At 33.9% G+C, this 14,009-nt stretch overlaps 2 protein-coding genes across 2 annotated transcripts; both read right to left on the bottom strand.

The window, feature by feature from the left end:
• Positions 8,904 to 9,275, bottom strand: LOC18608221 (IgA FC receptor). Its single transcript, XM_007042802.2, has one exon. It carries the CDS (start codon positions 9,273 to 9,275, stop codon positions 8,904 to 8,906), a length of 372 nt encoding a protein of 123 aa, XP_007042864.2.
• LOC18608220 (RNA-binding protein 12) lies at positions 11,049 to 11,414 on the bottom strand. The gene has a single exon (XM_007042801.2). It carries the CDS (start codon positions 11,412 to 11,414, stop codon positions 11,049 to 11,051), a length of 366 nt encoding a protein of 121 aa, XP_007042863.2.

The following is a 14,009-nucleotide window of genomic DNA, read 5'->3' as shown; positions in this document are numbered from 1 at the left end:
TTTTTTTAGAGCAAATTGTCTATTTTAAAAACTAATAGACCTACGTAGAATTACGATTAAAAGTTAGAGAGGTCAATGTATTTTACCATTTTCTTTTTGTTTGTTTAAGTTGTTGGAATTATGGGTGAGCAAATCATTGATTCTGTCTGTCATAGACAGAAAAGCAAATGGATTGAAATTTTTTGAAAAATTTGATCGAATTAATAGAACCGAACCAACCAAAGACTACAATTGTTTGGTCACTTTGGTTATGGACCAAAAGAACAAAAATTCTGTTACTTTAGTCTTTTGTAAATTATAATATTGAAATTTATAAATTTTATCTATAATTATAAAATATACAAATAATATAAACATAAATAAATTAATACAAATCAACTTAAACAAAAAAATATTAAACATACATAAATTATAACATTCAACATTAACAAATATATATATTTTTATCTTTAAAAAAAACACACACATATATCTAATCTTAAGTTCGGGTTTTTGGTCGATTTGGTTTGAAATTTTTGTTACCTAAAAATTGACCAAATAAATTGATAAAACTAAAATTTTTGAACCAAAATTTCAATTGGACCAAATTGTTTTACTTGAATTTTATTTAGTCGATCAGGTCAATCAATCTAATCCATTTTTACTCATCCTTAAATAGAATCCTTAGAAGGTAAAAAAAAAACACAACAAAGAATGTAATAGGATAAGGAAGAAACTCCACGCGTTGCTATAAATGAAAATACATAAAAAAAAAAGAGCAAACACTACAATCAAATTGGCCTTAATTGGGTTTTCTTTATTTTGGAAAATAACTTAAAAGCAACACCCTTTACCAACAAGAAAGCCTAAAGTAGAGAATGTAAGGACAGTCCTTTCTTATGAACAAAACATGAACCGTACTATAGTAGGAATCAAACTGCACGCATAGTAGCACAAACTTCTTCAAACTACAGAACATGAAATGGTCGAACTCAAGGGCTATAGGGGGTGGGAGGTGGAGACAGGAAAGGAAAAGAGGGAATTGCAGTCGGGATTGTGGGGATGAAAGGCAGGCTTGGTAATGGAGGCAGAGTTACCTTTGGGGCATTAGGCAAGTTGGGCAAGCTAGGGAGTGGCGGAAACGTGGCAGGGTTAGGCAAAGATGGTTGAGTAGTCGGCCAGGTTGGAAGTGCGGGCAGTGGTGGCAAAGTTGGCATAGGAGGCACAGGTGGCAATTGCTGAAGACGCCGAGCTGCAAGGCTAACATCCATGCTTGAAAATGAGAATATTGCAATGAAGAAAGCTAAACTGAAAAAGTTGGGAGAGGCCATTTTGCAGTAAGCGAAGGTTGAGGTAAGATTAATGGAGTACTGATCAGAATGAGGAATTGAGTTGGGGTTTTGCATGGGGAAAACCAAGGCTGGTCTTGGGTATTTATAGCCATTCGAAAACCTTGAAGGACCCTTTTTCTTCTATTCTCGTGGTTAGCTTACCTTTTCATCCATCTTTCACTGACAAAAACTACATTTGTTGGTTCTGTGCTAAATAAGTTTAATATACATGAATTACAAATAGTGATTCAATGGAATTAGGATATCCAACACCTAGTTGATCGAATTGGTCCGTTATCTAATTTTAGTCTAAAAGCCACCTCAGTGAGATCACAAGCTTTCTTACTCATTAATTATGTCCAACCATCTTGAACCATAAATTAACTATTTAACTATTGCTTTTTGCTAATCCTAGAGTGGTGAATTAATGCACCCAACGAACCTTGGTTTTGCCTTAAATTAGGTGGTGCTTTAAGCAAACCCCACCTACTAATTGTTGTACAATATATAAATTGACTGTACATATGTTTGAAGAATAGAAATTCCCTACACTCATTGTGCCCCCATTGATACCCAATGTCCGTTTTTATGCCAAGTCTTCTGTCTCTTTTATTGGATGATAAAGCATTAATAAAATCCCTTGCAAGATTTTCTTTACCGTTGGCTGCCCTACTTCTTTGGTATTCATGGATTTACTCATGATTACTATGTAATCAATAGAATTCCCTTTCTCACCTATGTGCACACACCTAACAAGGGATTTTATTTTATTTTTAAGAAGTTGTGTTAACAGCGGCATAAGTGATATGCAAAAAATAGAACAGCCTTTGTTTAACTTATTTCATCATTTATTAATGCTATAATATCTAATAAAAGAAATAGATCACTTGGCATAAAAATAAGCATGGGGCACAATAAGGGTAGGGGATTTCTATTCATGAATTAGGAGTTGCAATAAACTGCGTCTCATTATTGCTCTTATTGCTATAATCACCTCATTACTTCTCTGGTATTGTGTTACTCATGAACTCAAGAGAAGTGGATTTTTTTTTCTTGTTATATACAATCTTACATTACATAGTGACAAGTAATCATTTCTTATCTCACGTTTTCAGTCTTAAGACTCAAATTTGAAGTTCTAAATTTTAATTACTATTTGAATAGGAAGGTGGAAAAAAACAAAGATAATTATTCCAAAGTTGCACAAAGGTGTGATCATTTTGAGGCACCAACTTCTCTATCATGATGTGTCGATTAGATTAAGATTGAATTGTAATTCAATCTCCTCTATAATGAGGTAAAGATCAATGGTTTATTAGGACTTTATAATAGGTTTATAGCTCTTATAATGTCATTGTACATCTTAATTATTCTTTTAAAGGTCCTTGCCCTGCCTTTTTATTTCTGTTTGTCAATATTGTACAGGTTAGGTTGTTGCTGGCCAATTTTTTGTAAGCCAGCCCTAGGTAGGATCCTGGGCTGATTTTATTGCCAGGTCCCCTCCTCTTCTGTGTAAATGGGATCTTCCCTTTTGATATGAAATTATTCATATTTATCTTTCCAAAAAAATTATTCTTTTAAAGGTCAATGGTTTATTTTTATCTTTATTTTTTACTTTTGCTTTATATTAATTTTGTAAACAAAAAAAATAATAATAAGAACCTAAACCAAATAAAGCTTAACTTGTTGAGGATTTAGAGGTTTAAAAATAAAAACCCAATAGAAATTCAATGCTAATGGACCTTATTATGATCGAAGTTGGGCATACATTGCCACCAATTTACAAATATTACCCAATAACGGAAATAGTTGTGGGATTGTATAGGCCAAATAGGTTGGGCTTGCCTTAGATGCTCTTCAATTACTCCTTTTTTTATGCCATGCAATGCAATGCAATGGTGTACATTCTAGCAGTTGCAAACTTGCAACCCCATATCTTGGTCATACTTTGGAGGATTGCAAGAAGAAAACAATAAAAGTAGATGACAAACATCAATAAACTCTTACAATAAGGACACACAGAATCATAATTCATAAAGTGATTTCTGATCGTACAGTACACCAATACAGCAAACTCCCAGTGTTTGCAAAGACAAGTATTGTGGAAAAGGCCAAACAATAAAATGAAAAAAAAAGAAGCACCATCAAAGGGCTAAAATTAAAGCCACTATGTTTGCCTGGTAATACAAGAACAATGTTCAAAAAGGCCTAGACCACACCAGAGCAGACGCACATGGTCCAAATGGTGGTTTCAAGGAGCACAAACTGGACAACTTCAAGGGCTAGTTTTTGCAGGTGGTGGGGAGAAGAATGGGACGGATGGAATGGTAGTTGGTACAGTGGGGACTAAAGGCAAGCTAGGCAGAGGTGGCAGGGCGACTTTTGGCGCTGTGGGGATGGTAGGCAGTGGAGGTAGAGTGCCAGGCTTGGGTAGAGATGGTAGAGTAGTCGGCAATGTAGGGATAGTCGGCTGTGGGAGATTTGGAATTGATGGCAACGGTGGCAATGTTGCACCAGGCAAAGTCGGCATTGGTGGCAAAGGTGGCAGCTGGAGAAGATGGCGAGCAGCTTGGCCAACATTGATGCTTGAAAATGACAAAGCCATGAAGAACGCTAAAATAAAGCAATTGAAAGAGGCCATTCGAGAGATTTGAAAATAAGCAGCTTGCTTTTTTATTTAAAAAAAAAAGAGGAAAGAAGTATTCTGTTAGTAGTTTGAGTGAGGAAAGCAAGGCCTGGCGTAGGGTTTATATAGCCTGGCAGCAGGGAGCATCGACCCTCAGGTGGTGATAGTTGACCATAAATAAATTGGAAAAGAAAAAGGCTAGTAATTTTAAATGTGTTGTTAGTTCATCTTCTCATTGACGTTGGATGTAAACTTGGTCAAATGGAGTTGTCGTTGGCAGATAAGCTATCTAAAGTACTGATGTCAGCCCACTTATATCAAATATGTCAAATATTTTGAACTCGGCCAAACAGCCCAGGTTACGAAAGTTTCCCTTAACTGGTGGGTTGTCTAACAGGATCTCAGGGTTGTTGGGCCTTTGAATCTGCGATTGGCATTGGGCTGCAAACAATCAAACAAAGTTGGAACTACAAAGCCAGTTCTCATTTTTCTTTTCATGCCTTTGGGATGGGATTCATTGGAGAACGAATTAGTAGGTCATTAACCATGGAACTCTCATCGTGATTTCGAATATATCTTTGCTTAATATGCATCATATCATGCATGTAAAGCTGAAGAAATCCTTTACAAGAGCAAAAAAATGTCTCTGGTTTTCTGATTGTTCCTGCATCACTCTGCAATGTTTTTGGATACACTCAAAAGCATTTCCTAGAGCCAGACTTTCTAGTTTTAGCATGTAAGAGTAAACATCGAAATAAATTTTACAGAAACGCAAGAGTATTTGTTAAGGATCAAGAATTAAACAAGCAGCATTAATTAATATCAGGAGTGGTTTCTTCGGATTAATTTTCTACAAACTATTGTCCAGATTAGATTAAGACCTGCTGACAATAATGTGCTAAAGTATCTCCTAGACCCTGAGTGTTCTACGATTCTTTGAGGAATGGCACCTGATTTTGGCGCCTTGTTTGTCTTACTTCTGTTTAATGCTTTATGGGTTTTATATGCTCGTGATGATCCTGTTTTGATGAGGGTAATAGTTTGATTAGGAGAGATTCTTGGTATAATTAATGTATGGGGTTTTTACTTCAGTTGATTTTCTGGTTCGCATGACTTGCAGACTCTAGTCTACTTTGTGTATCGTTTTTGATGCATCAATCAAGTGTTGGCTGAGTATATATACATATACATACATATATATATATATATATATATATATATATCATAGAATTCATCAAAAGCTGATGCTCTTTACTATAGTTTCCTAGATAATGCATTGTTCGAAGTAGGGAAGTAGCTTTTCCAAGTAATTAAATCTTGTACCATCGTTAGTTGTTTTACCATTGGCCTCGCAAATTCCTTCCGCCCTCCGTTCATATAATCTAATGTACGATTCTGTATTATATTTTAAGCTCAGGCATCAAGCTCTATATAGGTCCCGTCTCTGATCTCTCCATTACCTTACCTATATTTATCTTATCCCTGCTAAACTTGTCAACTGACAGCTGTTAATAATGGTTAATTTCTTTTTTAGAAACAGGGTTGGGGATATCAAAAGGGGAGTAACAAAAAGGAGTCATACTGTCAGAGGAAGGCGTGGCAAGAGAAAAGAAGAAACTGGAACAGAACATAAATAAATAATCCCATAATAAGTAATCACGTATCAAAGTACACCAAATAATGGGAAATAAACTCCCATTTTGTATATATAAATAAGTGGTGAAGAAAGAACACACACTACTCAAAATGAAAATCAACAGACACAAACGGCTGAAAGCCTCTACGATCTCCGTATATAGAGAAACCAAACGTATAACTAGCTATATGCTACGACCATAACGCATGAAAGCCAATCCAGTACCCTGAGTCCAGACCTTTTCTGTGAAGAGACAGAAAAGGAATTCTCATGGACTGGAAGGAGCGGGTGGTGGGGAGAGGAATGGAAGAGAGGGAATTGCAGTTGGGATTGTGGGGATTGAGGGCATGCTTGGTAGCGGAGGCATAGTGGCCCTTGGTATGGTAGGCAAAGTGGGCAAGGTAGGCATGCTAGGAAGCGGAGGTAGCGCGACAGGCCTTGGTAGAGATGGTTGAGTAGTTGGCAATGTTGGTATTGTTGGCTGTGGCAGATTTGGAATTGATGACAATGGTGGCAGTCCAGTTCTTGGCAAAGTTGGCATTGGAGGCAATTGCAGAAGATGACGGGCGGCTAGGCCAACGTCCATGCTTGCAAATGACAAAGCCAGGAAAAAGGTCAGGAAGAAGTAATTGAAAGAAGCCATTTCTGATGTTCCTTTTGAGAATTGAAACAAGAGAAATTTCTTTTGGTTGGGGGTGAGGAAAACTATACCTGATTGGGGGCTTATATAACAGCAATGCATATGGCTTTGGCCTGTCCAGTTGGTGAGTTTGGGTTAAGGATGTCATATATGGTTGGGAAAAAGTGGAAGCCTATTTTCTATATCTTGTTAGCTTAACTCCTAATCCATCTTCTACCGAGATATTGTCAAATGTAGTAGGTGTATGCAGATACTACAGTCACCAAAGTGATCACACACGTATATCAAATATTGACTGAGTCCAATGTTCCTCTTGAGTTAAAACTTTAGTATGGGTTCTGATTGGTAGGTTGGTTGTCCGATATCGAGTACTTTGGGAAGTCATTAAAGTTACTCCACAACAGCAATGTAGAGTGGGAACTGCATTACAATGCATGCACGTTCGGTTGATGAGATGAACTAGCACCTTCAGGTTCCTCTTTGTTTAACAAAGAACAAACTTGTTCTAAGGGACTTTTGGTTGATCGAAGTTGTTGAGAAGCTATATTTTATTTTGTAATAACTTACATGAACTTTCCTTAAATTGGGATGGGCACCAATATCACTTCTAATTTGTGCAATATAAACCAAATTACTAAAATGACTACTTCTTTTTCTTGGATAAACAAATAAAGTTTATCATTATCATTAATCATTGACTATATATAAAGCCGAATTGCAAAAGTGCAAATAGTAAATGATATAATACATATTTAACAATTTATTAAATAACTAGTTTATTTTTAAATAATGATATTTTTATTAAATTAAAATATCAATTAATTTTGTATTTATTTTTTTATTAAATTAATTATTGACTAATATTAATTTTATCTATTTCCTTATTAATCTTGAAATCTTTCTCAAGTAACTATTCTTAATAAAATTTAAATTTAGTATATAAACTATTATTAACGGAGGTACCTTTCTCTGTTCTTCAATCAAACTAGTAGTGAAAGGAAAGAAAATGACCTTTTCTTATCCATAAATCCAATCTATACTAAGCAGAAGAAGAGACCCAAAAAAACCAGCCCACATAATCAAGTCCACAAATTGCATCTCGGCTTGCTTCCCGAAGCTTTTGATGGTATTGACGAGAACATTCTCAGTGCCCTTTGAAATGAACATATTATATTAAATCCCATTGAAATCATTTTCTGTGCCTTAGAAAATTACAATAACGATAATATATTCATTCACGAGATTTTCTACATGCATAGCTAGAGTCTTAATGATTTATTAATAATGATGTCTAACATCTTAAAGAATTTGTTTTATATGTTAACTTGTAAAAAGACAGATGGTCTACACGTATCATTTCGATGTAGGAAGGCTACGGAACCCGTTAAATCTTACACGGTGTAATGATCAATTGTATTTGCAATAAAATACTAGCCGCTGGAGTACTTGATTTGGATTTTTCCATTCAGGATTTTGATGAAAACATGCTTACCAAGTCGAATAATTAAGGATAAATGTTTAAAATGGAATTAAATATTTAGATTTTTTTAATTAAAGGTTAAATATTTCAATTGTAACAATTAAGAGTTAAATATTTTTTATTTTTTACAATTAAAGATTAAGTTGACAAGTAGATGGAGCATCCATCATACATAACAAAAAATAACGTTGAAAATGTAGTTATTACATGTCATGTTGAAAATTTAATTGTTACACATTATATTGAAAAGTTTAGTTGTTACATACTATACTGAAAATTTAATTATTTCACGTCATGTTGAAAAATGTAGTTGTTACACATTATATTAAAAATTTAGTTATAACATGTTATGTTGAAAATTTAGTTATTACACATTATAATAAAAAAATTGTTACATGTCACTATAATTTGAACTATTTTATCTTAATAGAAAAAACTTTTTGATAAAATTACTCTTTCGTATCTTATCTTTCTAAGTCAACGTCCACATCATGTGTGTCCTATACGTGTCAGACACTTCTCATCTTAAATCTTAATCGTAAAAACTAAAAATGTTTGATCTTTAATTGTTACAATTTAAACATTTAACCCTAAATTCACCAAAACCAAAAATTTTGATCTCAAATTGAACATTTAATCAATAATTAAAGACAAGGAGGATAGGCCTAATCAATCTCGTTAATTTATTGCACAGCTCCTGCGAAGTGTGGTTTTCTTAAATCCCTGTTTTTTATCATGCGGGTCCATATTTCCAGTGTTGTGCAAGATTGGTCCTAACTAGTTGTGTGCTATGTGTTTTTCATTTCTCATCTACTTGGCACAGTTAAGCTCATATTTTTTTGTGATTTTTGTCTTAAGAAATCGAAGGGAGTATCAGTATAGAAAGATGGAAGCAAGATTTTGGGCAAAAGAAAGGGGTATAATTGAAGCTATATATTTATCCTATCCTATCATTGATCAATTAAGCTGAAACAGCATCATATAGAGGACCCTCATCACGCATACATAGGCGCATAACACTCCTCGCAGTTCTAGGCATTACATATATAAGCTGATAATATTACATGTATCATCCACTCACACAAATTCACAAAACCATCATCTACAACAGCATTCCATGTTACATCAGACTTTATCGAACACCAAACACCATGAGAGTGAGAGGTTTATTACTATGAAGTACACAGTTGCATAAAGGAGCGTATCAAAGCTCAAGGGCTAGTGGTGGAGTGAGGTGGAGAAAAGAAGGGGATGGGAAGGTCCTTGGGCAGGCTATGGATGGTAGGCAATGTGGGTTGAGGCAAGTCAGGGATATGTGGCAGGGGAGGCAGTTCGGGCATTTTAGGCACTTCTGGTTCTGGCAGAGTTGGGAAATCAGGTTTTGGCAAGGTTGGGATCTCGGGTAACGGTGGCAGCTCGGGCTTGGGCAACGTAGGCAATTCAGGCTTCGGAAGCTCGGGCTTGGATAATGTTGTTTCTTGCAGATTCCGTGCCTCTGCTGAGAACGTATGCCCACTCAATGATAACAAAGCATTAACCAACAACGTTAGTAGAACAAAGGATGGGATCTGGTTATAAGCCATGATTTGAGTTTGGGACTTGGTGTCGGGAGAAGGAGCTTGGACTGCGTACTTGGATGCAAGAAGAAGCTATGTTTGTGGGTATTTATATACAAGGGACGTGGTGAATTGGCAGATGATGCAAGGTCGATTTGTGGAAAGCGTCTCATTGTTAGTTCAACTTCCCATCTGCATCGTGGTTTAGATAAGTTAAATAACAAAAGAATTGTATACTAATAACGTCTGAGTTCATTTTTTTTAATACTAGTTTAGCTTTATATAACTGCATGACTTAATGATGGAGTTGTCTCCTTTTCTGGTTTTGGTCCTTGGCCGTTACTAGATGGCAAACCGGAGTGCCCAAGGCATGGAAGCTCAGTTTCAGTTGATATTATACACATGTTAAAAGTTCTACCACAGTAGAATTTTAATTTTTAAATTTCTGAATTTAACTGGGAGAAAATGGGGAAAATTAACAGCAAGTCAAATTTTTCAAATGTTTTTTTTCCCAATCAACAAACTATACGCTAATTTGCAATTTGGACCACAAACCCAAGACTTTATTAGCCCATTAAGTCCATAATCAACACAATTAAGATCCAAATAGAATAAAGTCTAAAAAGCTTTGAACTGGAAATTAGAGTAATCAATAATGACTTAATCTAAATTATTTTTTAAATTTTAAATAAATTACTCCAGACAAAATAGAGGGTCTACAATTTCTCTTTTTTACACATTTGTATAATAAGCAACTTTGAACTTACTCTCTCCCTCTCAAATTCTCTCCTACTTAGCATGCTGTCGTCTAATTCTTCACCTTGTTTCATCATTTTTCTATTCTCTACACTTTGTTCCATCAACCCCAACCACAGTAATCAATGCTTCAGGAGACTACAATTTGCTTCCGCCTCCCTATATATACATTCTTTTTATTTGGTTGCAACACTGCCTTTCTTCCTATGACAAAAGAACCGCTCTACATAACCCAAACACAAATTTGCTTCGTCAACTTCAAAATGCCATCAAGCAAGTCTAATCGTCGTTGTCCTTCGCTTTATGGAGTGGCAGATCCTCCTCTTCAAGGTCGGTGACGAGGTGGATGGCTCTGGCTCCACCTCCACCATGGTGTGTCTGGACTGCTGAGCATAATGTTTGTGGTTCTAGATTCTCTTGTTGTTGGTAAGACGAAGCGCAAGGGTGTGAGAAGAATTAGTGCTGGATTTTTTTTTTTTTTTGGCCAGACATGAATTTTATTTAATCACTTTTAGTTTATTTTTTAAAATATAAATTTTCATTTTCTTTTTGTCTTCTATTTTTAATGCAAATTACTTTTGGTAATTACTATATAAGACAAAAATAACCATGTGGCATGCAATGTTTCTGACACGTATGTATTGTTATGTTTATGTTAAATTTTCATTAGCGAATCCATCTGTGTATTGACTTAAGATTAACAATGTGATAAATTTTAAATGTTTAAAATTGAAAGTTAAAAACACACAATCATTTAAGATTCAAAATATAATTATATCGCACTCGAACATTTAACTTATTAGTTGGTGCATAATCCACTACTTTAAGAATAAAATTTAAATCCTTCCTCTCTCAATTATAAAAAAAAAAATATAATTATGTCGTTATACAAATAAACCGAAACAAATGATAATTCCCAATAATACAAATTACAAAATGAAGAAATAAAATAGTACTAAATAAATGGCTTCCACTATGGAACGTGGGTATTGATGATGACAGAACAAATCAAGGGTTTTTTTTTTTTATGCTTTTCAAAAAAAATCAAGGGCATTTGGTAGCTGGAGGTGGGGCAAGGAATGGGATAGAGGGAATTGTGGGGATTGAGGGCATCCTAGGCAAGGGAGGCCGGGTAACCTTTGGAGCAGTAGGCATGGTTGGCAAGCTAGGAAGTGGAAGTAGAGATCCGGGCTTAGGCAAAGATGGTTGTGTTGTGGGCAACGTTGGAATTGCAGGCTGTGGCAGGGTTGGCAGAGATGGCAATGGTGGCAGTGTTGCTGTAGGCAGAGTCGGGATTTGAGGCGAAGATGGTAGCTGTTGAAGACGACGGCAAGCTGCTAGCGCAGCCTCAAAGCTTGAGAATGACAAAGCAATGAAGAAAGCTATGATGAAACTCTTGTAAGAGGCCATCACCGAATCGTGCTTGTTTCAGGATATAAAAAAATGATTAAACAAAGAGTTTTGCAGAGGTTTGAGCGGTGAAACTAAGAACTGGGATTGGGGTTTTATAGCTTAAGCTTGGCGGTGTTTATTCTTTGAAAATTTAAAATCCCTTAACAGTTTGGAACTTGTTAGTTCACCGTCTCTTTCATCCTTGAGAAAAATGTCAAGTGCAGTTGTGGTGGGCGGAATGGGTTAAGGGATTAATGGCATTTTCATCTTTTCCTAATGTCATGGTTTCAAAAAAAAAATTTTCTCTTCATTGAAGTGTTTTCTTGCTTTCTCTCTTGGTTAGAGGAAGAACTGGAGAAAGAATGAGAGAATGGGATGAGGAGAGATCAAACATGGGAGAGACAGAGAGAGTAATGAAGATGAGCAAAGAGAGAAAAAAAAATAAATATAAATTTGTAATTTGTAATTTTTTTATTGATTAAACAGATTAAATAAACATAAATTGTCTTTTCTCTCTTATTTTTTTTCTCTATCTTGTTGCCCATGTTTTTAGCTTTTAATTATTTATTTTATTTATTTATTTTTAATTTATGCATTAATTCAAATTTATAAAATTAGTTAAAAAATTATAAGAATAAAAAAATAATTAATTAAAAATTAATTTTATAATTTTCTATTTATCCAATTTTTATTATTTGAGTTTTTATTTTTTTTATAATGTTATTACTTTTATACAAAAATCAGAAACTTTGACGTAAGTTTTTAATTTCCTTTCTTTTTATCTCATTTGATTTGTTTATTCAAATTTTTATTATTTAGATTCTTTATTATTTTTATTTTTATAACAATATTGTTTCCATTGTTTTTTTTTTCACAATTTTTAGAAAATGGGCTGCTTATTGTCACTATTAGAAAAGAAGCTCCACTAACATTGAATGTTAAGATCGCTGAAATTTTAATAACTTATCATGTATTTTACATGTTATTAAGTTATATATTGCAACCTGCATTCATAATTCTTAAAATAAATTACCACTTAAACAATTATGTAATTTTTGACTTTCTTTTATATATATTGCAATTGACAAATAACTTCATAATTATTTATATAAAAAAATCACTATATAATTATTAAAATATAAATATTTTTAAACAAATATTATTTTACTTATATCACACGAGTGCATTGCATGTGCATATTCTAATATAACTAGTTTTTGTCTAATTTGTTTCCCCTATCAAGCAACTATTTTTTTCCTAAACGAGAAAATAAATCAACTTAATTCCATGTAAAAAAACAGTTGCAAGAGTAATCTTAGGTGGAGAGGGTAAAAGTTTTGAATTGCAGTGAAATGACAAGTTTCGGATAGTTTATAACAGTACAGTACCAAAGCAACAAAAGATTGAATCAATTCAATTTGACTTTGTGTAGCAGGGGAGGATGGATAATGGATCTATTTTTACTCTTTTTCAGTGACATAGCTTTGTTGATTGGCATTAACTATTGATTGATTACACCCATACTGTTACTGTTGGGGTGTGAACAATTGAAGCCAACGACAAAGATGCTGCACCAGCTTCACCAGTGTCATGCGGATTCCTCTCAATGGCATAGCCAATTAGCCACAACATATTAAACTAGATTTACAAAGCCTTTTTTTTTTTGGCTTTAATTAGGGAAAAATAAATAAGGTTTCCAATATGATAATTCGGTTATTTGATAGTGAATTTAAAACCTTTCAAGTTCGCCTTATAGGAAATAGAATGTAAAAAATCCGAAAAATTAACAACAAAAATGAACTCTATTATGTATTTTCAAATTTAAATATCTCGCTCTATATTCATCAAAATAAATTTAATAAAAGAAAAAAATATGTAAACTTTGTTAAAAAATTAATTTTACATCAAAGTTTTTTTCTTCTAAAACAAATTATGATGTTTTTTTAAAAAAACTTTCATAAAAGAGTATTTAAATACTTGATTTAGTAATTAATATATGAACCGTTACCATAAAAATAAGCTAGAATCTCTTTCCTTCAAATAAATAATAATAATAATAAAACTAAAAAAAAAATCTTTGTATTGTAACATTTAAAATGAAATTCCCAGCTTCTAGGGCCTACGGGCCTTACTGCTTCAGATTGTGTCAATTGGGCCCAACAAAATTAACGATATGGACCCATGGTTTCTCCCATTTTGCCTCACAAGGAATTCTCTTGCGCCCGCAGTTATTCCAACCAATCCCACGGCCCACCCCCTCCCTTTTGTCATGGCTAATAGGGTATATGGTTTTCCATATTCGATCGAATACAAACGAGGGCTTGCTCGTATGACATTTTTTATATTGCAATATTATCATTAACGAATCAACATAAAGGCAAGAAAATTTAAAAATTTAAAACCAGCATCACTTTAATTATTAAATAGACGGATGAAAATACATGTAATACCCAACAATACCAAACTTAAATAGAAATAATAATTGAAATTTAAAAACAACATATAACAGCTTACATAAATATTAATTATTTATTTTATAAGAAAAACAGTTATTAATTTTCACATACACACACACACACACATATATATATATATATATATATATATATATAT

Source organism: Theobroma cacao, chromosome 2 (genome assembly GCF_000208745.1).
Source record: "Theobroma cacao cultivar B97-61/B2 chromosome 2, Criollo_cocoa_genome_V2, whole genome shotgun sequence".
Classification (NCBI taxonomy): Eukaryota; Viridiplantae; Streptophyta; class Magnoliopsida; order Malvales; family Malvaceae; genus Theobroma; species Theobroma cacao.
The sequence above is the reverse complement of the archived record's forward strand: the minus strand, read 5'-3'. Positions and strand labels throughout refer to the sequence as shown.